This window comes from Oncorhynchus tshawytscha, linkage group LG31, assembly GCF_018296145.1.
Source record: "Oncorhynchus tshawytscha isolate Ot180627B linkage group LG31, Otsh_v2.0, whole genome shotgun sequence".
Taxonomy (NCBI): Eukaryota; Metazoa; Chordata; class Actinopteri; order Salmoniformes; family Salmonidae; genus Oncorhynchus; species Oncorhynchus tshawytscha.
In genome coordinates this window covers 6,736,630-6,762,901 of record NC_056459.1, presented here as the reverse complement: position 1 = coordinate 6,762,901, position 26,272 = coordinate 6,736,630, and the positions used below count along the sequence as shown (strand labels likewise).

The following is a 26,272-nucleotide window of genomic DNA, read 5'->3' as shown; positions in this document are numbered from 1 at the left end:
TACATTCATTTTGAGCGTTCGATGGTGACAACACCACAGACGGGTGGGGTTTCCTTGTTCTCGGTTTGTGGCGTCACGGACTGGGGCTTTCCTCCATGAGAAGGCAAAGGAGGCTGCGGAGATTCTTCTGTTGCTCTCCTAAAACGGGACAGGGCGCGAGCTGCATTTCATAATCTATACATACTCCATTTGATATTTTAGGAACAGTGTGTCAGGCCCCGTATAGGAGGCTGAAATGAAATAGCCTAGACAACGAATATTTCAACACTCCCAAAGCAAGCCATCACAGCCCATCGCCATTGACGAATGAACATTCACAGCGGATCCCAGAAAACGGTCTCGTACCAACCCTTCAGGTAAAACTAGTCTGCCTTATTGGGCCTTGATACGAATTGCAACATGTTCAAGATATTCCGATTTTTGTGGCTTAGAATGTCATGTCGCTCTGTTGCTTACCTGGTAGGCTACATTATGGGAAGTAACACATTTTAACTCTAACGGAAGTGTTACTGTCCGTTACGTGGTCAGTTTTTATGAACAGCCAATTGTATATCCATATTGTTGTGCATGTTCTGACTGCTCATTCTTGAGTAATAAAAAATTACACTGAGTCATGGCTGGTGATAGTGTACTATACATACTAAGGTTTGTTTATGTCCACTGAACAAAAATATAAACGCTACATGTAAAGTGTTGGCCCTATGTTTCATGAGATGAAATTTAAGATCACAGAAATATTCCATGTGCACAAAAAGCGTATTTCTCTAAAATGTTGTGCCCAAATTTGTTTACAGCTGTGTTAGTGAGCATTTCTCCTTTGCCAAGATAATCCATCCACTGACCGGTGTGGCATTTCAAGAAGCTTATTAAAAAGCATGATCATTACACAGGTGCACCTTGTGCTGGGGACAATAACAGGCCACTCTAAAATGTGCAGTTTTCTCACACAACACAATTGGCAGAGATGTCTCAGGTTTTGAGAGAGTGTGCAATTGACATGCTGACTGCAGGACTGTCCACCAGAGCTGTTGCCAGAGAATTGAATGATCATTTCTCTAACATATGCCACCTCCAATGTTGTTTTAGAGAATTTGGCAATACGTCCAACCGTCCTCACAACCGCAGACTACGTGTAACCACGCCAGCCCAGGACCTCCACATACGGCTTCTACACCTGCGGGATTGTCCGAGACCAGCAACCCAGTATTTCTGTATGTAAAAAAAAAACCTTTGTGGGGAAAAACTCATTCTGATTGGCTGGGCTTGGCTCCCCATTGGGTGGGACTATGCCAAGCCATGTGCAATCCATAGATTAGAGCCTAATGAATTTATTTCAATTGACTGATTTCCTTATATGATCACCAACTCACAAAAATCGTTGAAATTGTTGCATTTATATTTTTGTTCAGTCTACATGCATGTTTGTACAGTAGTGTCAGGTGAACTACTGCTTAGCTCCTCTGAACATTTTTTGACATCTCTATTTCAAAGTGCCAGTTGTGTCATATGCCCTCTCATTCTCAATTTTGTCCTCTCTCACCCCCTCACTCTTTCACTCATTCATTCCTGGTACCACCACTCCACTGTTTGTCCCAAAAGCATTATTGAGGACAGGATATTAATACATTATATATACAGAAATATGTTGACACTCCTTCAAATAAGTGGATTTGGCTATTTCAGCCACACCCATTGCTGACAGGTGTATCAAATGGAGCACACAGCCATGCAATCTCCATAGACAAACATTGGCAGTGGAATGGCCTACTGAAGAGCTCAGTCACTTTTAAGGTGGCACCATCATAGGATGCCACCTTTCCAACAAGTCAGTTTGTAGAATTTCAGCCCTGCTTGAGCCGCCTCGGTCAACAGTTCGTGCTGTTATTGTGAAGTGGAAACATCTAGGAGCAAAAACGTCTCAACTGCGAAGAGGTAGACCACACAAGCTCACAGAACGAGACCGCCGAGTGCTGAAGCACGTAGTGCGTAAAAATGTCTGTCGGTTGCAACACTCACTACCGAGTTCCAAACTGCCTCTTGAAGCAACGTCAGCACAATAACTGTTCGTCAGGAGCTTCATGAAATGGGTTTCCATGGCCGGACAACCTCACACAAGCCTAAGATCACCATGCTCAATGCCAAGCGTCGGCTGGAGTGGTGTTAAGCTCGCCACCATTGGACTTTGGAGCAGAGGAAATGCATTCTCTGGATTGACGAATCACGCTTCAACATCTGGCAATCCGACGGACAAATCTGGATTTTTGGCGAATGCCAGGAGAACGCTACCTGCCCAACTGCATAGTGCCAACTGTACCGTTTGGTGGAGTAGGAATAATGATCTGGGGCTGTTTTTCATGGTTCGGGCTAGGCCCCTTTGTTCCAGTAAAGGGAAATATTAATGCTACATCATACAATGACATTCTAGACGATTCTGTGCTTCCAACTTTGTGGCAACAGTTTGGGGATGGCCCTTTCCTGTTTCAGCATGACAATGCCCCCGTGCACAAAGCAAGGTCCATACAGAAAGGGTTTGTCAAGATCGGTGTGGAAGAACTTGACAGCCCTGCACTTTTGACAGCCACATACCTTTGGCCATGTAGTGTATCATTCCGTTGAGCTAGAAAAGAGGTGACGACATGCAACGCTGAAAGCATGATATCCAGCTGCTTGCTCTAGTTACCATCTGTCCTCAACAACTAATAGAAAAGCAATACTCACTTCCCCACAACTACAGTTGAAGTCGGACATTTGCATACACCTTAGCCAAATACATTTCAACTCAGTTTTTCATAATTCCTGACATTTAATCCTAGTAAAAATTCCCTGTCGTAGGTCAATTAGGATCACCACTTTATTTTAAGAATGTGAAATGTCAGAATAATAGTAGAGATAAATGATTTATTTCAGCTTTTATTTCTTTCATCACATTCCCATTGGGTCAGAAGTTTACATACACCCAATTAGTATTTGGTAGCATTGCCTTTAAATTGTTTGACATGGGTCAAACGTTTCGTGTAGCTTTCCACAAGCTTCCCACAATAAGTTGGGTGAATTTTGGCCCATTCCTCCTGACTGAGCTGGTGTAACTCAGTCAGGTTTGTAGGCCTCCTTGCTTGCACACGCTTTTTCAGTTCTGCCCACAAATGTTCTATAGGATTGAGGTCATGGCTTTGTGATGGCCACTCCAATACCTTTACTTTGTTGTCCTTAAGCCATTTTGCCTCAACTTTGGAAGTATGCTTGGGGTCATTGTCCATTTGGAAGACCCATTTGCGACCAAGCTTGTCTTGAGATGTTGCTTCAATATATCCACATAATTGTCCTACCTCATGATGCCATCTATTTTGTGAAGTGCACCAGTCCCTCCTGCAGCAATCCACACCACAACATGATGCCGCCACCCCTGTGCTTCATGGTTGGGATGGTGTTCTTCGGCTTGCAAGCCTCCCCCTTTTCCTCCAAATTATGTTTGGTCATTATGGCCAAACAGTTCTATTTTTGTTTCTTCAGACCAGAGGAAATTTCTCCAAAAAGTACGATATTTGTCCCCATGTGCAGTTGCAAACCGTAGTCTGGCTTTTTTATGGCAGTTTTGGAGCAGTGGCTTCTTCCTTGCTGAGCGGCCTTTCAGGTTATGTCGATATAGGCCTCGTTTTATTGTGGATGTAGATACTTTTGTACCTATTTCCTCCAGCATCTTCACAAGGTCTTTTGCTGTTGTTCAGGGATTTATTTGCACTTTTTGCATCAAAGTATGTTCATCTCTAGGAGACAGAACGCGTCTCCTTCCTGAGCGGAATGACGGCTGCGTGGTCCCATGGTGTTTATACTTGCATACTATTGTTTGTACAGATGAACGTGGTACCTTCAGGTGTTTGGAAATTGCTCCCAAGGATGAACCAGACTTGTTGAGGTCTACAAACATTTTTTCTGAGGTCTTGGCTGATTTCTTTTGATTTAACCATGATGTCAAGCAAAGAGGCACTGAGTTTGAAGATAGGCCTTGAAATATATCCACAGGTACACCTCCAATTGACTCAAAGGATGACAATTAGCCTATCAGAAGCTTCTAAAGCCATGCCATCATTTTCTGGAATTTTCCAAGCTGTTTAAAGGCACAGTCAACTTAGTGTTTGTAAACTCCTGACCCACTGGAAATGTGACACAGTGAATTATAAGTGAAATAATCTGTCTGCAAATAATTGTTGGAAAAAATGACTTGTGTCATGCACAAAGTAGATGTCCTCACCGACTTGCCAAAACTATAGTTTGTTAACAAGAAATTTGTGGGGTGGTTGAAAAACGAGTTTGAATGACTCCAACCTAAGTGAACGTAAACTTCCCACTTCAACTGTATATTCCCATAAGCGACCTCTATTTATTAGAAATGCTGAGGTCATTACTAGTCTGAAGTCCAATATAGTGGAACTATTCTCACAATCATAGTTTGTTAAGGCCCACAAGCTTCAGGTTACAGTCCCCTGGAAGTCAGCCTATCAGTTGACCATAATAGGCCTATGTGACATCTCTGTCCCCACTCACATGCACTGTCCTGACTGACACGTCTCTCCGCCTTCTCCTTCATTCACTTCCTCCCTCGAATTACCTGTCCTCTCCCTGACTTTCATGCCCACTGGTCAGTTGGTAGACCCTGATCTGTGTTTGTGGATGGCTGTGGCTGTGGAGCTGGGGCCTGGGCCTGTGCTCAGCCACTGTGACTTCTCCAGGCTTCACATGAAACGTTCAGTTTGCCTCCTGAAGGCTCCTCTAACTATTATACCTTGTCAGCTCAGGTATTCAATCTAGCAACCTTTCGGTTACTGGCCCAACGCTCTAACCACGAGGCTACCTGCCGCCCCATACATGTAAGACTTAAGTGTGTGTGTGTATGCGCGCATGTGTGTTTGTGTTTGACGACGTGTCTGTAATGTGTGTACGACTGGGTGTATAAGTATGTGGGTGCGTGCCATGTGCGTTCGAGTGCTTGGCATGGGGGTATTCCAGGGTATTGCTTTTGCTTCATTTTGTTTGAATGCTTGATTGACTGTCCACGGCAGACAAGCTCATCGCTGCCAGCTTCAGTTCTGCAGAGGAATCACATAGTGGGGTTTCTCTAGGTGCTTCCACAGAATGGCCCACGACTGTCTCTGGCACACAACTCCTCTTCAAACTCCCACATCTACCATTACTGAAAGTGTGGGAGGGCTCCACAAGGCCACCAAATGGCCTCCAAACTCTATGAATCAATCGGTAACTAGATAATGGAGCTTTTAGCTGAACAGAAGGAAATGTTTCCTTTTTTAACCCAGTCAGCATGTAATATCATCACATCGTGACATGACTCAACTGGCCTGGTGTTTGGATGCGGCAGCGGCGTTGGCCTGCCCAGCCCTTCTAGCGAGCTACTGAGACATGACGATGCCCTTGTCACAGAGCGAGAGGAACGAGAGGGAGAGCTAGAAAGAACGAGAAGGAACAAGAGGGAGAGAGAGGAGAGGAGAGGTTGAAAGAGGGGTGTATAACTGTGTCGTAGCCGGAGGGGCAGTTCACTCTGTTACCTCCCTCTGTATTAGCTCCTGCCAGTAGATTAAGTCAGAAGGACAGACTGAGTTGCATCTGTCTCTCTAGCCAGAGGGGCATCTCACTGTCTCACCCTGTCACCATTTTTTTTTATTACGCCCTTCTGCTCTAATGAACCTAGAACATTAAACCAGTAAATCTGAGTTCACAGAGACCACTTGCTCTATCCAGAGACACAGGCCTCAGTCCTCAGTTACAGCTCAGGGCTTACAGAGGGTTTAGGAAGTATCACTACAAACCAGCTAATTAGCTTGCCAAACACTCTGTCAGTCTTTGTACACAAACAACACACCGATGTGAATCGGATGGTTTGTGTGGTGGTGAGCTTCATTGACTTTTAGGCCTACTGGAGTACAGTACTACTGTGTCAGTACGATACAATGCACCCATTGATTGTGTTGCTGTATCACTGAATATCAACCATATCCCTGAATTAATATGAATAAAACAATTTTGTGAGTCATTTCTTTATTTCTCTTTATTTTTATAAAGCATAATCAAAGTAGCCAAAGGGAAACACTTGAAATATAGCACAACAGTATAATAGGAAATTTCCCAGTCTTCCCTTTTACTTTGGTTGGATGTCCCTGGGAATAAAGAAACCCATGCTTTTATTGTCTTCATTTTGCATAATGTATTAGCAGAGGCTTTTTAAGTATATCCCCAACATAGCTCTGCTGCAGCAGCATTTCACCTCTAAGTGACTCAGCGGATTTCAGCTCTACGTGACTCAGCAGCATTTCAGCTCTAAGTGACTCAGCGGCTTTCAGCTCTAAGTGACTCAGCAGCATTTCAGCTCTAAGTGACTCAGCGGCTTTCGGCTCTAAGTGACTCAGCAGCATTTCAGCTCTAAGTGACTCAGCAGCATTTCAGCTCTAAGTGACTCAGCAGCATTTCAGCTCTAAGTGATTCAGCAGCATTTCAGCTCTAAGTGACTCAGCAGCATTTCAGCTCTAAGTGACTCAGCGGCTTGTGTAACAACTATCAGGTATTTCGGTAGCACAGCTCCACTACCGTTCAAAAGTTTGGGGTCACTTAGAAATGTCCTTGTTTTTGAAAGAAAAGCATTTTTTTTGTTCATTATAATAACATCAAATTGACCAGAAATACAGTGTAGACATTGTTAATGCTAGAAATTACTATTGTAGCTGGAAACTGAAGATTTTTTTATGGAATATCTACATAGGTGTATAGAGGTCCATTATCAGCAACCATCACTCCTGTGTTCCAATGGCACGTTGTGTTAGCTAATCCAAGTTTATCATTTTAAAAGGCTAATTGATCATTAGAAAACCATTTTGCATTATGTTGGCACAGCTGAAAACTGTTGTCCTGATTAAAGAAGTAATAAAACTGTCCTTCTTTAGACTAGTTGAGTATCTGGAGCATCAGCATTTATGGGTTTGATTACAGACTCAAAATGGCAAGAAACAAAGACCTTTCTTCTCAAACTCGTCTGTTGACGTTGAGACTCATGTTTTGCGTGTACTATTTAATGAAGCTGCCAGTTGAGGACTTGTGAGGTGTCTGTTTCTCAAACTAGACGCTCTAATGTACATGTCCTCTTGCTCAATTGTGCACCAGGGCCTCCCACTCCTCTTTCTATTCTGGTTAGTGCCAGTTTGCGCTGTTCTGTGAAGGGAGTCGTACACAGCGTTGTACGAGATCTTCAGTTTCTTGACAATTTCTCCATGGAATAGCCTTCCTTTCTCAGAACACGAATAGACTGACGAGTTTCAGAAGAAATTCTTTGTTTCTGGACATTTTGAGCATGTAATCGAACCCACAAATGCTGATGCTCCAGATACTCAACTAGTCTAAAGAAGGACAGTTTTATTGCTTCTTTAATCAGCACTACAGTTTTCAGCTGTGCTAACATAATGGCAAATGGGTTTTGAAATGATCAATTAGCCTTTTGAAATGATAAACTTGGATAAGCTAACACAACTCGTCACTGGAACACAGTAGTGATGGTTGCTGATAATGGGCGTCTGTACGTCTATGTAGATATTCCATTTAAAAAAAATGCAGTTTCCGGCTGTAATAGTCATTTACAACATTAACAATGTCTACACTGTATTTCTGATCAATTTGATGTTATTTTAATGGATCAAAAAATTGCTTTTCTTTCAAAAACAAGGACCTTTCTAAGTGACCCCAAACTTTTTGAATGGTAGTGTATATTACGCCTAAATGATTTATAGTAATTTTGTGTGTGTGAATGTGTGTAGATGTAGGTTCATAGGACCCCTGGGAAGGATGTCGGATCCTAAAGTGCTCAGATTGTACAGTTTCAGTGTCTTCCGCAGACAGAAATGCTTAGACTAGGCCAAACAAACTGAAAGAACAAACTGGCCCCACATAATGTCCAAAAAGAGCAATGTCTCTGTTAAGAGGATGAGAGGCTATGCATACAGTTGACTCACAGTGCAGCAGCAAGGATAACAATATTTGACATGTCTGAGAGGTTTTTAATGCAGAAGACAAGCTAGAGAGCTGCTCAGAGGCAAAAGAAAACAATTTCATTCGTGTAATTGTTCATCACAGTGAGAGATTGTGTGTGTGTGTGTGTGTGTGTGTGTGTGTGTGTGTGTGTGTGTGTGTGTGTGTGTGTGTGTGTGTGTGTGTGTGTGTGTGTGTGTGTGTGTGTGTGTGTGTGTGTGTGTGTGTGTGTGTGCGTGTGTGTGTGTGTGAGCCAGTGAGCAGCAGTCGGGTGGGAGGAAAAGTGAGGGACAAAGAGTGTGCTGATCACAGAATCCAGACCACTGAGTCTTCAGCCTGTTTATGCCCATCTGCCATGCCTCCTCACTCACACCCCTCTCTCTCTATATCACACAAAACTTTAGATACTGCACTGAACAAAACTATAAACTCAACATGCAACAATTTCAAAGATTTTACTGCGTTGCAGTTCATATGGAAATCAGTCAATTGAAATAAATTCATTAGGCCCTAATCTATAGATTTCACATGACAGGGAATACAGATACGCATCTGTTGGTCACAGATACCTTATAAAAAGGTAGGGGAGTGGATCAGAAAACCAGTCAATATCTGGGGTGTATCACCTCATGCAGCATGACACATCGCCTTCACATAGAGTTGATCAGGCTGTTGATTGTGGCCTGTGGAATGTTCCACTCTTCAATGGCTGTGCGAAGTTGCTGGATATGGGCGGGAACTGGAACACGCTGTTGTGCACGTAGACCCAGAGCATCCAAAACATGCTCAATGGGTAACATGTCTGCTGAGTATGCAGGCCATGGAAGATCTGGGACATTTTCAACTTCCAGGAATTGTGTACAGATATGGGATTGTGCATTATAATGCTGAAACGTGAGGTGATGGCGGCGGATGAATGGCGCTGTGCTTTCAAATGGCCATTTATAAAATGCAATTATGTTCGTTGTCTGTAGCTTATGCCTGCCCATCCCATAACCCCACTGCCACCATGGGGCACTCTGTTGACATCAACAAACCGCTCGCCCACATGACGCCATACACGCTGTGTGCCATCTGTTGAAACCAGGAATTATCCGTGAAGAGCACACTTCTCCAGCGTGCCAGTGGTCATCGAAGGTGAGCGTTTGCCCGCTGATGACCTTCCCTGAGACGGTTTCTGACAGTTTGTGCAGAAATTCTTCGGTTGTACTAAACCCACAGTTTCATCAGCTGTCCGGGTGGCTGGTCTCAGACGATCCCACAGGTGAAGAAACGGGATGTTTCTGGGCTGGCGTGGTTACATGTACCGATAGTATTTCAATCAATCATGGCTAGCTATATACAGTATCTATGTTACCCCTTTCCCATATACCCTTCTGTCAACAAGGGCTGAGGTCTAATGTTTTATGAGTCAGTACACATACTGGTTGATCCTCTCTCTGTGTCTGTCTCAGCCTCCTGCAATCAGAGGCTACTGCTTGAATCAGAATCATATTTGCCTTGTAGTCTAGAGAGAGGATCAACCAGTACACTATGGACCTGTAGTCCAGAGGCCAGGTATACTGTAGGAGGAGAGAATCAGGCCAGGACTCTGTTATGACTCAGTGTGTATGCTTAGAAGGTGGGTGTGCTACCTTAGACAGTGGCACAGGTTCTGAATATCAACCCTCATAACTGTCATTCTCTCATCCTTTCCCCTTAGCTTAGCATAACATTATCTGCATACAAACACACACTCACCTATAACACTATATAAATACACACATACATTAAGCAGTACTGTAATTACCAATGTCTACATTATCTATAAATTACAAGAGTACATGTGGTGTGTGTGTGTGTGTGTTTGTGCGTGCGTGTGTGTTTGTGCACGTAAGTGCCAGAGTCACTGAGTGGGTCGCTGTTTGCTCGGCTCATAGTGAGCATTGGCATGGCAACCGCAGTAGCAGCCCAGTGTGAAGTGGAGAGCGGCTCGAGACTGTGTGTGTGTGTGTGTGTGTGAGAGAGAGAGGGTTTCATATTGACAGAGCGAGACAAAAGAGAAGAGCAGATATAAGAGAAAGAATGAGAAGGAATGATAGAGGTTAAATAATATAAAAGGTAATTGGACTGATGAATATGTTTGCTTCCCCTTCAAGATACATTGTCATTATCATTAGTAAGTTCACAAAAATAGTATTCCGCTTTCCAAAGGGCTGTATCTTATGAGTAAGTGTGAGTCAATGAGCAAGTTTTTATCAGTGATTATGCTAGCTGTGTGTGTGCATAGTGTACAGTGCATTCGGAAAGTATTCAGACCCCTTGACTTTTTCCACATTTTGTTACGTTACAGCCTTATTCTAAAATCGATTAAATCGTTTTTTCCCCCTCATCAATCTACACACAATACCCCATAAAAAAAGGCAATATCACATTTACATAAGTATTCAGGCTCTTTACTCAGTACTTTGTTGAAGCACGTTTGGCAGCGATTACAGCCTTGAGTCTTCTTGGGAATGATGCTACAAGCTTGGCACACCTGTATTTGGGAAGTGTCTCTCATTGTGCCTTTCCAAATCATGTCCAATCAATTGAGTTTATCACAGGGTGACTCCAATCAAGTTGTAGAAACACCTCTTGGATGACCAATTGAAACAGGTTGCACCTGAGCTCAATCTCATAGCAAAGGGTCTGAATACTTATGTAAATGAGGTATTTCTGTTTTTTATTTTAAATACATTTGCGAAAATGTCTAAAAACCTTTTTTTTCCTTTGTCATTATGGGGTATTGTGTGTTGATTAATGAGGGGGGGGAGTAATTTAATCAATTTTAGAATAAGGCTATAACGTAACAAAATGTGTAAAAAGTCAAGGGGTCTGAATACTTTCCGAATGCACTGTATTTAATTTCTTCTTCCTGGCTATCTGCACCAAGAGTTCATTGTGAAGTCGAAAAAGCGAGATAGAGAACGAGCAAGGAGGGAGAGGTGTGTCATACTGAGCATGCTCCCTGGGCTCTTTGCACTGCTAACTTCCTGTTATCTTCTTCCTCCTCACAGACGGTTAATTGAGAGTGTAAGAGAGACACACAGAAGGGAAGAGGAGAAGAACAAGAGAGAATAAAGGACTAGAGAAGAAAATCTGACTGGAGCAACCACCAAGAAGGATTTAAGAACATTTGAATAACCTCTAAGACGTTGTTCTTTAAATTCTAGAACGTTCCTATCATGTTTTTTTTCCTCCTCGTTTGAATTGAGAAACATTTACTGAGAAGGGACATTGACGTTTCTTGTTGTAGTCATTCTCCTCTTTGTGGTTTACAGTAACAGTTTACTGTCAGTTTGGACCCCCATGTTTGTTTCGATGAAAGCACACCTGTTACTTTTCTCACATTCTTGATTTGGAGCAACTGAGTGTGAGTGGTGTGAACGCCAGTGGGAGGAAGGGGACTTTGTTTCTTTCACTTTTGTCTTCTCGTTTATAGTTCCATTTGTGTGTTCCATTGTTTCTTGTCAGAGGAAGGGGAAAAGGGGTTTCCAACTTGGTATCAGTGACATTCCATTCTGGTTTCACCCAAGGACAAGTACCCTCGTGTGTGTGTGTGTGTGTGTGTGACGAAAGCTTCATCACAGTAATATAAGACTATAATAAGAGCGGAAAAGGAAAGAAGCTTCCGTGTGTCACTTTCTGGGAAAATGGGATCGGAAAGGGACTCGGAATCCCCCCACTCCTCGGTGAGCGGCATTCCCAACCCCAAATGCCGGGCACCAGGAAAACGCCAAGGACGCATCTCCTTCCACAGCCTTTTCCACAGCAAACGGGGTTCCCGGAGCGCCAATGCAGGGGCGACCACACATTTATCCCAGCTCCACAACCAAAACCATCAACAACAGCAACTCACCCCCCTTGTCCACCCCGTAGTCCCTTCTACTCCCACACCTAACCCAGCCCCCACCACCACCACCACGGACGCCCCCAGGACCCAGCCACCTCCCCCACATCCCCCCAGCAGAGCCCCTCTCTTCCAGTCGGCTCTCCCTGGGTCCGCCCCAGTCCTCCAGCTCCACCAGCGCCTCTCCTCCAGCGGACTTCCTGGAGTGCCCCCTGTGCCTGGTGCCCCAGCCCCCCGAACAGCTCCCTGAGCTGCTGGGCTGCAGCCACCGCTCCTGCCTGTGCTGCCTGCGCCAGTACCTGCGCATCGAGATCACTGAGAGCCGCGTCCACCTCAGCTGCCCCGAGTGCTCGGAGCGCCTGGCGCCTCATCAGGTGGCGGACATTTTGGACGACGTAGGTCTGCTGGGGAAGTATGAGGAGTTCCTGCTGCGACGCTGCCTGGCCTCCGACCCAGACTGCCGCTGGTGTCCCGCGCCCGACTGCGGGTAAGAGTTAATTTCCGTTGTTGCCTGGCCTTAATCTTAATCGTAACCTGAGTGTGAACCTGAACCTTAACCCTAACTCTATAGAGCCATCACTGTCTAGCCATGGTAGAAGGGGCAGAAGTACCTTAAAGGGCTTTCTGACCACAAATGTGATTATAACCCCTGAACTTAACCGTTACCTTAACCGTTAACTATAACTTTTATTTGTTTGTTTGCAGATTCATGCTTTCAAAGCAGTGTTCTGTCAGTTATCCAAAGTCTGAGGATGTTAGTCGTGAACTGGAATGACCTCCAGTGTTATAACAAGCTTTAGAGGTGACAAAAGTGAGAGGAAAGATTTATAGCCTAGAATTCTCTAAGTAGGTTAGAATGTTGCAGACTATTATGTGGTTACTAGGGGAAGGACAGTGCTCAGTGGCTGATCGTGTAATGTGATATGGGGAAATTTCTGATAAACTGGTAGGAGCCTATTTTGTGTGTGTGTGTGCGACACGCAAGTGTTTATGTGTGTGTGTATGTATGTCTGTGTTTGTGTGTAGGTGACACATGTATGCATGTGTATGTAGGAGGGAAAGCACAGATTATCTGTGCTGGTTATATTCAAAGGAAACATGCCAGTTTGGTAATGTGAATCCTGTCAGACAGAGGAGAAGGACCAAGACAGTGGGCTGGACTATAGATGACCTACATTCTAAAAAGACCGGAATGACTCACTACACAACTATTCCCTCTCTACAGCCCTACCATGGAAAGATCTAGTGTGGTTTGGGCTAACGGGAGTGAAGCTTTTCAAAGGGGCAATCTGTGTGTGTGTGTGTGTGTGTGTGTGTGTGTGTGTGTGTGTGTGTGCGTGCGTGCGTGCGTGCGTGCGTGCGTGCGTGCGTGCGTGCGTGCGTGCGTGCGTGCGTGTGCGTGCGTGTCATCATTGACCTACTTGAAGAGTACAGATTCCATACACTTGACATTGTGTATGTCATAATGGTACTACATTATGTGAATATGTGGCCTTGGTCATAGTAAAGTGGCCTGGATTGTCCCTGGCTGTGGAGTCTCGGGGACCTCTGTCTAAATCGCTCTTTCTTTATTTGTCTTTCACTTTCTTTCTCTCTTTAAAAAAAAAAACATGTTTATCTTAGTCACAAACCCCAGACTACTTAACTCACTTGAATGATCACACACACACCAACACTCGCACACACCAGGGTTTGCCTCAATTTAGAATTTCGGGAATTGACTCCCATTCAGGCTGTAATACAACAAAATGTGGAATAAGTCAAGGGTATGAATACTTTCTGAAGGCACTGTAGAATAGATTAGGCATTTAATTATATTTCCTTTCGAATTGGAGTTCTGTATCCTGTTTACTACTTCAATTCAAATGTAATAAAGTTATTGGAATTTACGAGGCATTCTCAATTCCATTCTGGATTGAGCCCAACCCTGACACATATATATATATATATATATATATATATATATATATATATATATATATATATATATATATATACACTGCTCAAAAAAATAAAGGGAACACTTAAACAACACAATGTAACTCCAAGTCAATCACACTTCTGTGAAATCAAACTGTCCACTTAGGAAGCAACACTGATTGACAATAAATTTCACATGCTGTTGTGCAAATGGAATAGACAACAGGTGGAAATTATAGGCAATTAGCAAGACACCCCCAATAAAGGAGTGGTTCTGCAGGTGGTGACCACAGACCACTTCTCAGTTCCTATGCTTCCTGGCTGATGTTTTGGTCACTTTTGAATGCTGGCGGTGCTTTCACTCTAGTGGTAGCATGAGACGGAGTCTACAACCCACACAAGTGGCTCAGGTAGTGCAGCTCATCCAGGATGGCACATCAATGCGAGCTGTGGCAAGAAGGTTTGCTGTGTCTGTCAGCGTAGTGTCCAGAGCATGGAGGCGCTACCAGGAGACAGGCCAGTACATCAGGAGACGTGGAGGAGGCCGTAGGAGGGCAGGGCAACAACCCAGCAACAGGACCGCTACCTATATATATATATACACACACACACAGAAACACACACACACACACACACACACACCATCTCAATCTATTATTCTTGTGAAGATTTTAACTCTTGAGCTTCATTGTCCTTTAGTCTCATTGGTCAGTTCCCTCCCCATTCCGCAATCAGTCCTCACTGATTGACTGGGGGAGACAACCAATCAGAGCAGCGATAGGCCTATGGTCGCTCTGCAGGCTGTCAGTTGCTATGGTGACTAGTGATGCGGCACAGAGGTATCCAGTGTTGCCAGGGGTAACGGAGAGGTTGGGATTTATTTAAAGTGATCATTACTACCCACCACTGCGACCTGTATGCTCTCGTTGCCTGGCCCTCACTACATATTCGTCGCCATACTCACTGGCTCCAGGTCATCTATAAGTCTTTGCTTGGTAAAGCCCTGCCTTATCTCAGCTCACTGGTCACCGTAGCAACACCCACCCGTAGCACACAGTCCAGCAGGTATATTTCACTGGTCATCCCCAAAGCCAACACCTCCTTTGGCCGCCTTTCCTTCCAGTTCTCTGCTGCCAATGACTGGAACAAATTGCAAAAATCACTGAAGCTGGAGACCTATATCTCACTCACTAACTTTAAGCATCAGCTGTCAGAGCAACTTACCGATCACTGCATCTGTACACAGCCCATCTGTAAATAGCCCATCTGTAAATAGCCCATCCAACTACCTCATCAAATCAAATCAAATGTATTTATATAGCCCTTCGTACATCAACTGATATCTCAAAGTGCTGTACAGAAACCCAGCCTAAAACCCCAAACAGCAAGCAATGCAGGTGTAGAAGCACGGTGGCTAGGAAAAACTCCCTAGAAAGGTAAAAACCTAGGAAGAAACCTAGAGAGGAACCAGGCTATGTGGGGTGGCCAGTCCTCTTCTGGCTGTGCCGGGTGGAGATTATAACAGAACATGGCCAAGATGTTCAAATGTTCATAAATGACCAGCATGGTCCAATAATAATAAGGCAGAACAGTTGAAACTGGAGCAGCAGCACGGCCAGGTGGACTGGGGACAGCAAGGAGTCATCATGTCAGGTAGTCCTGAGGCATGGTCCTAGGGCTCAGGTCCTCCGAGAGAGAAAGAAAGAGAGAAAGAGAGAATTAGAGAGAGCACACTTAAATTCACACAGGACACCGAATAGGACAGGAGAAGTACTCCACTTAACAAACTGACCCTAGCCCCCCGACACATAGACTACTGCAGCATAAATGCTGGAGGCTGAGACAGGAGGGGTCAGGAGACACTGTGGCCCCATCCGAGGACACCCCCGGACAGGGCCAAACAGGAAGGATATAACCCCACCCACTTTGCCAAAGCACAGCCCCCACACCACTAGAGGGATATCTTCAACCACCAACTTACCATCCTGAGACAAGGCCGAGTATAGCCCACAAAGATCTCCGCCACAGCACAACCCAAGGGGGGGCGCCAACCCAGACAGGAAGATCACATCAGTGACTCAACCCACTCAAGTGGCGCACCCCTCCTAGGGACGGTATGAAAGAGCCCCAGCAAGCCAGTGACTCAGCCCCTGTAATAGGGTTAGAGGCAGAGAATCCCAGTGGAAAGAGGGGAACTGGCCAGGCAGAGACAGCAAGGGCAGTTCGTTGCTCGAGAGCCTTTCCGTTCACCTTCCCATTCCTGGGCCAGACTACACTCAATCATACGACCCACTGAAGAGATGAGTCTTCAGTAAAGACTTAAAGGTTGAGACCGAGTTTGCGTCTCTTACATGGGTAGGCAGACCATTCCATAAAAATGGAGCTCTATAGGAGAAAGCCCTGCCTCCAGCTGTTTGCTTAGAAATTCTAGGGACAATTAAGAGGCCTGCGTCTTGTGACCGTAGCGTACGTGTAGGTATGTACGGCGGGACCAAATCAGAGAGATAGGTAGGAGCAAGCATCCACATATTGTTATTGTTTTGCTCTTTTGCACACCAGTATCTCTACTTGCACATCATCATCTGCACATCTATCACTCCAATGTTAACGCTACATTGTCATTATTTCGCCACTATGTTCTATTTATTGCCTTACCTCCCGAATCTTTCTTCATTTGCACATGTAACACATGTAACCGATGTGAAATGGCTAGCTAGTTAGCAGTGGTGCACGCTAATAGCGTTTCAATTGGTGACGTCACTCGCTCTGAGGCCTTGAAGTAGTGGTTCCCCTTGCTCTGCAAGGGCCGCGGCTTTTGTGGCGCAATGGGTAACGATGCTTTGTGGGTGACTGTTGTTGATGTGTGCAGAGGGTCCCTGGTTCGAGGTCGGGGTGAGGGGACGGACAAAAGTTATACTGTTACACACACACTGTATAAAGATTTTTCCTACTGTGTTATTGACTATACGTTTGTTTATCCCATGTGTAACTCTTGTAGTTTTTGTCGCACTGCTTTTCTTTATCTTGGCCAGGTCGCAGTTGTAAATGATAACTTGTTCTCAACTGGCCTACCTCGTTAAATAAAGGTGAAATAAATAAAACAATTACACACTCACAGGACTGAGTGTATGTGTGTACAGAGTCACAGACAGTGTATTACATTTGTACTGTAATGATAGCCTAGTTGAAAACAAAGCATTGTATCACCATTTAAAAGCATTGACAGCTTGCGCCATTCTTAGACGTGGCTGTCAGAGTGCATTTGCTCCAAACCTGCAGCTTGTCAATATTGGACTCCTCAGATTCTCACCGCTCAAAGCCGTGATGTCAGTCATGGTCGTGCTCCAACGCAGAAGAACCGACCAATCAAATCACATTTTATTGGTCACATACACATATTTAGCAGATGTTATCGCGGGTGTAGCAAAATGCAGCGTTGACATGGAATGTTCCTACAGGGAAAAGGCTGCCGTGGCAACTTGTGTCTCTGCTCTGTTGCAACAAGCCACTGAGCTCAGGCTTGAAGACATGTTGCCAGTTTGAACAAACAAAGTAATTGGGAGAGAAACCAGCACAAACTGGATTTAAGGTGCTGCTAAGAACTGTGTTAAAGGGGAAAAAACCATAGTGGTGTTAACATTTCCCCTAGTTTGAGGTTTTTAAAGAGACAGAATAGGATTTCAACAGTTTTGGTATTTGACATCTGGTTGGCCTGTGTAGCGGAACACTGGAGGCCTTGAGGAGAGCGGTGTCTTAGGTCAGTTAGGATCACCACTTTATTTTAAGAATGTGAAATGTCAGAATAATAGTAGAGAGAATGATTTATTTCAGCTTTTATTTCTTTCATCACATTCCCAATGGGTCAGAAGTTTACATACACTCAATTAGTATTTAGTAACATTGCCTTTAAATTGTTGAACTTGGTTCAAACGATTCGGGCAGCCTTCCACAAGCTTCCCACAATAAGTTGGGTGAATTTTTGCCCATTCCTCCTGACATAGCTGGTGTAACTGAGTCAGGTTTGTAGGCCTCCTTGCTCACACACACATTTTTCAGTTCTGCCCACAAATTGTCTATAAGATTGAGGTCATGGCTTTGTGATGGCCACTCCAATGCCTAGACTTTATTGTCCTTAAGCCATTTTGCCACAATTTACGCTTGTGGTCATTGTCCATTTGGAAGACCCATTTGCGACCAAGCTTCAACTTCCTGACTGATGTCTTGAGATGGTGCTTCAATATATCCACATAATTGTACTACCTCATGACTCCATCTATTTTGTGAAGTGCACCAGTCCCTCCTGCAGCAAAGCACCCCCACATCATGATGCTGCCACCCCCGTGCTTCACGGTTGGGATGGTGTTCTTCGGCTTGCAAGCCTCCCCCTTTTTCCTCCAAACATAACGATGGTCATTTTGGCCAAACAGTTCTATTTTTGTTTCATCAGACCAGAGGACCTTTCTCCAAAAAGTACGATATTTGTCCCCATGTGCATTTGCAAACCATAGTCAGGCTTTTTTATGGCGGTTTTGGAGCAGTGGCTTCTTCCTTGCTGAGTGGCCTTTCAGGTTATGTCGATATAGGACTCGTTTTACTGTGGATATAAATACTTTTGTACCTGTTTCCTCCAGCATCTTCACAAGGTCCTTTGCTGTTGTTCTGGGATTGATTTGCACTTTTCGCACCAAAGTACGTTCATCTCTAGGAGACAGAACGCGTCTCCTTCCTGAGCGGTGTGACGGCTGCGTGGTCCCATGGTGTTTATACTCGCGTACTATTGTTTGTACAGATGAACGTGGTACCTTCAGGTGTTTGGAAATTGCTCCCGAGGATGAACCAGACGTGTGGAGGTTTACCATTTTTTTTCTGGGGTCTTGGCTGATTTCGTTTGATTTAACCATGATGTCAAGCAAAGAGGCACTGAGTTTGAAGGTAGGCCTTGAAATACATCCACAATTACACCTCCAACTGACTCAAATGATGTCAATTAGCCTATCAGAAGCTTCTAAAGCCATGACATACTTTTCTGGAATTTTCCAAGCTGTTTAAAGGCCCAGTCAACTTAGTGTATGTAAACTTCTGACCCACTGGAAATGTGATACAGTGAATTATAAGTGAAATAATCTGTCTGTAAACAATTGTTGGAAAAATTGCTTGTCATGCACAAAGTAGATGTCCTAACCGACTTGCCAAAACTATAGTTTGTTAACAAGAAATTTGTGGGGTGGTTGAAAAACGAGTTTGAATGACTCCAACCTAAGTGTACGTAAACTTCCCACTTCAACTGTATATTCCCATAAGCGACCTCTATTTATTAGAAATGCTGAGGTCATTACTCGTCTGAAGTCCCATATAGTGGAACTATTCTCACAATCATAGTTTGTTAAGTGGAGTGGTTGAAAAATGAGTTTTAATTACTTAATTACTTCTGACTTCAACTGTACATTCAAAGCAATAATTGTGTGAGGGGTCGTATGTCATTTTTAGCATTGTTTTCTGATGAGAAAGATATTCACTTTCTAATTCAATTCAGTTTTGCTCAGTCTCAGTCTTTGAGCACTGTCACTTACAAATAGTGTTATATGAGATCAAATACCATTTCATCTTTACATACAGTACTTGATGATCTTGTTACATCCGAGATAAGATAAGAACCCTGCCTCTCCTCTTATGGTGATGTGAAAGCCTATTTACTTTATTGAGAAATGTGTGTGTGGTGTCATGTAACTCTGCAATTATGATAATATGCTATGAAGATTAGCTCTTGGTCTTTCTCCCCTCGTGCCCTTCATTGAGGCTACTCCAGACAGCCTGAAATCATTTTTTGCCTATTTCTCCTTCCTCTCGTATTCTTTTTTCTAACTCTTTCTCTCCACTGCTCAGTTTAATTGTGAACATTTGTCCGGCTGCAGTGTATTTCATTTGAACCTTAACCGTCTGATAGGTTTTCTGAAAATCAAATGTCTTCCTCTTTCTACCGCTGACAGGTTCGCCGTGATCGCTTCGGGCTGTGCCAGCTGCCCCCGGCTGGTGTGTTGTAGAGAGGGCTGCTTGGCTGAGTTCTGTTACCACTGCAAGCAGGCGTGGCACCCCAACCAGACCTGTGACTCGGCCCGCCAGCAGAGGGCACTCTCCTTGCACATGCACAGCAACCACTCACCCAGCTACACGCAGGAGCACGGGCACGGTACTTTGATTACTCTTCATGCTGTTGTTATTATGTCTGTATATTAGTCTCACTCTTCTCATAAAGCAATTTTCAGACCTCCTTTCATGTTCCAAATGTCTCGGGGGACAGAAGAACAGTAAGTCGGTATGAATGAACCCTTATCACCCCGTCTCTTACTCTAGCTGTTGGCAGTCAAAAATAACTATATCGGCACACAATGTCTCCAAACCTATCCTCCTCTGTCTCTGGTAAAAGTAGAAGTACCTTACAGATCTAGAATCAGCTTACCCTCCCCATATCCAAACGGCAAGCCATAAAACTGACCTCAGATCAACATTGTCTTGAATCCTACTCCCACTAATCAACCTACCCACTCGCTTTCTCTTGTCTCTAGCTGACGACATCAAGCCCTGCCCACGATGTGGCGCCTACATAATCAAGATGAACGACGGCAGCTGTAACCACATGACCTGTGCCGTGTGCGGCTGTGAGTTCTGCTGGCTCTGCATGAAGGAGATCTCCGACCTGCACTACCTCAGGTAACTCTCAAGACTACGGCAGTTCACGTCAACACAGATTTATGGAAGGGCCTAGTAGATGACTTTTCATGTGCCAAAAATACGTATAGGTCTACCCACCCTTAGCAGAGTTGCCAACAACCGGATGCATCCGGTTTTCAGGGATACAGATAATTCAACCTGGCGTCCTTTTCCGCTGAAAACCGGATGTGGGAACTCCGCTCAGCCTACACGATGACATGCACCCAATTTTGAAGCATGATTGTCATTACTCGGGTTAGACTGGTGCTTTAAAAAAATGCCTTCAGAATTGATTTTAAATAAGAAATACCTACACATTTTATGAAATGAATTAAGATTAAAAAAACAAATACTGACCCAAAACATAACTGAATGAAAGGCTATATTGTTTGGATAAGAAGACGCCGAGTATATTCCTACATTAAAATGACAAAACATTTCCACAGATTCCGTCTAACACGTCTTAGATCGTATGAGCAATACTGTAAAAGTGGATAACAGGCAGTGATGCGCTTCTCAATCCTGTGTGACAATTTAGCAGAGGGCTCTGAATTCATAATGACACAACCTTCCATCACCACCACTTCTCTGTTGCTGTGGTGATTGTTTTTCCTGAACATGGGCCCAGAACTAATCAGTCTTCTGTCTTACCTCCCTTTTGCTCTTCGCCATATTTCTCCCCCTTTCTTTTTATATCTGGTTTCCACCCATTACACATTCTTCTTTATTTTTCTCAATTCACAACCCCCCTTCGCACTCTCTCTATTTTCTACACATTCCATTCTTTCCCCGTTTTCTTACGTTCTCTCTCTCCCCTTTCTCTCCCTCCATATCCCTTCATCAATCCCTCTCTATCTTCTTTCTCTCAGTCCATCAGGGTGTACGTTCTGGGGAAAGAAGCCGTGGACTCGTAAGAAGAAGATCCTGTGGCAGCTGGGCACTCTGATCGGAGCCCCGGTGGGCATCACCCTCATCGCTGGTATCGCTGTGCCTGCCATGGTTATTGGCATCCCCGTCTATGTGGGGCGCAAGGTAGGCAAAAACACTGGCAGATGGGCAACCCCTCACTGAAAATCCCCCTTCATTTGGCCCACACTCAGTCATTTAGCAGAGGATCTTATTTGGAGTGGCTCACTGAGACATAATGAAAATATTTTACTTTTCATGATATTTAACAGAAAAGCTATTCATTGTAGAAATGAAATGTGGCAGTGGTGGACTTAGAAAGAGTTAGTTTCAATATGATGTTCACCTTCGTGGTGGCACTTTCGTTTCCTGCGTGTATTTCAGCAATCGAGAAATACAATTCCTGAAAATAGATATGGTTCCAAACCATAAGCTCCTCTTTAGTTTCGGTATGACGCTACAACTGTTCTTTGGAAACGACATCATTTTGAAACCATTTAGTCTCGATAGAATTGTAGAATGACCTATTTTAAAGGCTATCTCTTTACCGCGTCCTGGTAGCAATACAGTATAACTGCGAGCTTGAACTTAAGCCCATTTGAATGCTGTAAAATAGCCCACCCACACACCCTGTATTGTTCCAGGCCCCTAAGCCTTCCCAGCTGTAGAAAATACCTTTCAGACTATTACCAGTTGTACTCAGCCAACTGCCTCACCCAATCACAACCGGAGACGTAAAGCTGTAATAGGTCTAGGTAAAGTAGCTCTGATGGTGGTACTAATATACGAATATAAGTATGTGAACAAAGAAAGAAATCCCCTCACACAACCTATGACCTACTTCTCCCAAGTGCTTTATAATATTAATCAAACCGAAACCCCAATACAGACCTTTCAGCTGCAATAGCCTTCTATTGCTGTTCACCTTCACTACTATCTATCTTTTTTTATTTTGTGATAGATTCACGCCCATTATGCCGGGAAGAAGACCAATTGCCACAGGAGGAACCTGGCCATCACGGGAGGAGTGGCCCTGTCAATCATCACAGCTCCTGTGATCGCGGCTGTCAGTGTGGGTATTGGCGTGCCCATCATGTTGGCGTACGTCTATGGAGTCGTGCCCATCTCTCTGTGCCGCGGAGGAGGCTGTGGCGTCAGCCGAGGAAAGGGGCGTGGCATGCGGATAGACTTTGACGAGGACGACGGCCCAATCACAGGTGAGCAAGACTTAAAGAGCTATCCTTTTTGCCTTAATAGAGCTAATACTGTAAAATACAACAACGACACGAACCTACATGTATGTCTCTAGACAGGAAATATATATCATCATCAGTCATGAAATAAAAAATCTTAAATAATTGTCCCCCAGTGGCTGATGCGTGGCGGGCCCTCAAGTCTCCCAGCCTGGTTGAGAGCAGCCTGGAGAGGGCAGCCAGCGGCCTTAGCACCACCTCCCCCAGTGAGGGCCTCTCTGTGGCCCCCGGGGTCCTGGGAGACAACCCCCACTTCAACACTCTGGCCGGGGGCGCCCTTGGAGCCAGGACTGGCAAATACAACAGGTATGGAGGGGAGCCCAGCAGGGAAGAGAACCTGTTCTGTACTTCTTAGGGAGGGGAATGTTGTGCATTGTAAGCAGAGACACAGTATAAATAGGCGCCAAGTAAGTCTTAAACGAACTAAGTACAGTTTTTGTTGTCCGTTTAAGAATCATAACCGCTGCTGTGAATGTTTTTGCTGAGTAAATGTAATGTGGCGTATGATGAACGCTGTAATAACTGTTGTTGGTATAACCATGTAATAATAACCATGTTTTGTGTTGTTCCAGGTTGGAGCTCCAGGGAGGGGAGCTGGGGAAGGACAGTGCCCAGAGAGAGACAGGTAGTCTGGGAGCGGGTAGTGACTGTGCCAGCACCCGGGGCATGGCCGGCTCCATTATCTCCTCCTACACACTCCCTGACAGGTGAGTGTCACAATATCCCTCTCTCTTACACACACACGATTTTGAAAAAATCTACTCCTCCTCCTTGATTTGATATCTAGTCTCATTCTGTTTCTGTCGGACTCATGTTGTTGTTGTCTCTGATGCAACAGCTCAATTTCCTCGAATCTCTCTTGCGTCTGACTTGTCTTTAGTCTGTGTGGTATGCAGGCAGCACTTAGTGGTTCAAAAATATTTCTTTTAGCCATTGATTTAGTTCCCGACAGATGTTTTCAAATCAATTTTGAGTTAAACTTATAATGTTAGGCAAGGTGACACTGGATACAGCAGATGATATCCTGACTAGTAAATCTAAATGTCTTTGTTCTCCTAGGGATTGTATTAACCTGGAAATCCAGGTGGACATTGAGACCAAACCCAGCCACCTCTGCCTGACCAGTGAGGAAGACCTAAACACGCCCCCTGCTGCTATGGCAGCATGCCCCGGCTCAGGCGGGGAGGAGCCTCAGGACTGCAGCTCCAGAAGGGGCGGGGGTCTGTTTGGCTCAGCACTAGGCCTGTCGCCAGGGGCATCGCTCAGGGAGGGGCTTCGCGATGTCACTCTGGCCCAGCCCGAGAGCATCCGTAGCGACCTGGAGATGTCCGACACCCAATCGGACGACATCGACGAGCTGACGTCAGACGACTGTGACTCGCCTCATCCCAAGAGCTGCTGGCCCCCTCAACCCCAGGCCACCTGCAGACCCCTTCACACCTCCGACAGACTGCACTGTCCCCCGGATAATGTCATCCTCTATGTTTAAGAGTCCAACTGATGGAGAGCTCTCAGAGATTCCACAAACCCCACCCAAAATGTTTTTTTTTCTCACTTTTGGGTAATTCTTTTGCTGCTTTTTTGTTAACAAAATGTCTTACCTGCAAACAACACCCGTCTACATGTGTCTGTCTGTCCCTCTCTCAACATCTCGATCTCCTTGCAGAGAATTGGCAGGGTTCTACCTCTGAGTATTCTCTGTTTACTTCTTGGTGCAAAAATGCCTTGGCTACTTGAGAAAAGAAAAAAAAGCTAAACAAGAGGTACACATTTTCCACAAGAAATACTGCAAAAAAATAAAAAAAGAGGAAACAAGGTAAAAGGTCACCAGGCACAGTAACGAGTGAAGGATTGTGGGGGATGGGGTTTGTACTATGGAAGAGGACGTTTTTAGGGACGTTTGAGTGTGGCATTTGTACTGGACTGTTGGCTTGATTTCCTCCTTTTTTTTGTTAGAACTGAATGATATTGAATGATCTAGAAGTAGTTTTATTTGTTGTGTGCATGAGTCTCCGTGAACAAGAATTTTCTATGGCTGTGTAGGCCTTTCAAGTGTAGTATGAGTTTACAGTAGTTTGTTCAGAGACATGACTTTTAGAGGCGATCTGCACTTGAATCTCACCTGCACAGAGAAGAACAATGTAGGGGTTACACAAGAGTCAATGTCGTGGAAGATAGACAAGTACTTAATGACTGACTGCCTGCCTTACAGACAGTGATGATGCTCACTGACGAACACACTGGCTTTCTGACATGCTGGCTGCCTGACCCACTCTAGTTATGCGTGTGCGTTCTACACGAAGACTATAAAGACAAAGACCTAATATACATTTTTCAGTAGAAAACCATAGTAGAAGGAATGGATGGACTTCTTGTGATTGTATTTGTTTGTCCCACTATCGAGTGAATGTATGAATGAGCACTTGTGCACTTTATGTAAATATTCATTTTTTGTTGTTGTTGCTATTTGTTGTCATCAAGTTTTCTTCCATACATACTTGTAAAATTATAGCCAAATGTTGATTATCAGAAACCTTTTTTATTTCTTCTAGAATAATAACCCATTTTTATTTCTTCTAGAATAATTTACTAGAGCTTGTTTCTGCTGTTTTACCGACCACGTGTTTCAGTTGTTTAAGATATCCCCATTTACTATAGACATCATGAAATCTCTATATGGGAACATTGTTTCATTTCAAATCAGCTTTATGCGGTCGGATCATAGTATTGAGCAGTGCTTGGTATGGTCGGTTGATGTTATTCAGCTTATTCGCTTATTTCTTGCCTATGAGAAACCACATGAATGTACCACGGATTGAAACAGAAACGTCCTAAATATGACAGGAGGATTTACCCTTAAGGACACATATACAGTACATGTGGGTAAAAGAGTTATAAATATATGAGTAGCAATATGAAAGTGTTGTATATAAATGTGTAGTATCTCATGGCACTGTTTTGGAAGCCCCTTTATGGGACCAAACACACAGGACTGTGAGAGAGGTTGTGGACTTTGATTTGGAAAATAAACACGTTTTTTCTGTTGCAACAATATTGTGTTGTTATTATATGTTCTATTGTGTGTGAAATATTGGATTTAGGGTATTGGAACACACACACACACATAAACACATAGAGAGAGAGAGAAAATAGCTTTGCATAACATACATAGATGGTCATAGTCTGTGTTGGGGAGTAGTTAACTCCACTGAACAAAATTATAAATGCAACATGTGAAGTGTTGGTCCCATGTTTCATGAGCTGAAATAAAATATCCCAGAAACGTTTACATCCCTGTTAGTGAGCATTTCTCTTGTGCAAAAATAGTCCATCTACCTGACAGGTGTGGCATATCAAGAAGATGATTAAGCAGCATGATCATTACACAGGTGCACCTTGTGCTGGGGACAATAAAAGGACACTCTAAAATGTGCAGTTTTGTCACACAACACAATGCCACAGATGTCTCAAGTTTTGAGGGAGCGTGCAATTGGCATGTTGACTGCAGGAATGTCTACCAAAGTAATTGGCCGAGAATTGAATATTAATTTCTCTACCATAAGCCGCATCCAACGTCGCTTTAGAGAATTTG

The 26,272-nt window shown here is 44.2% G+C and overlaps 1 protein-coding gene across 1 annotated transcript; it reads left to right on the top strand.

Moving 5' to 3' along the window:
* The first annotated feature begins 55 nt into the window (after positions 1–55).
* Positions 56–25,734, top strand: LOC112229871 (E3 ubiquitin-protein ligase RNF19B-like). The gene is made up of 11 exons (XM_042310090.1): positions 56–356; positions 1,087–1,211; positions 11,061–11,909; positions 11,950–12,380; positions 19,801–20,000; positions 20,377–20,521; positions 21,391–21,553; positions 22,389–22,644; positions 22,797–22,986; positions 23,253–23,387; positions 23,740–25,734. Exons 3-11 carry the CDS (start codon positions 11,697–11,699, stop codon positions 24,167–24,169), a joined length of 2,163 nt encoding a protein of 720 aa, XP_042166024.1. The 5' UTR covers positions 56–356; positions 1,087–1,211; positions 11,061–11,696; the 3' UTR covers positions 24,170–25,734.
* Positions 25,735–26,272: the final 538 nt, after the last annotated feature.

What these genes read in the sequence shown, in the direction of transcription:
- LOC112229871 (XM_042310090.1), top strand. Translation starts at nt 11,697, where the DNA reads ATGGGATCGGAAAGGGACTCGGAATCCCCCCACTCCTCGGTGAGCGGC. An exon ending in TGTCCCGCGCCCGACTGCGG is followed by an intron (nt 12,381 to 19,800) that starts GTAAGAGTTAAT and finishes TACCGCTGACAG; the next exon opens with GTTCGCCGTGATCGCTTCGG. An exon ending in TCCGACCTGCACTACCTCAG is followed by an intron (nt 20,522 to 21,390) that starts GTAACTCTCAAG and finishes TCTTTCTCTCAG; the next exon opens with TCCATCAGGGTGTACGTTCT.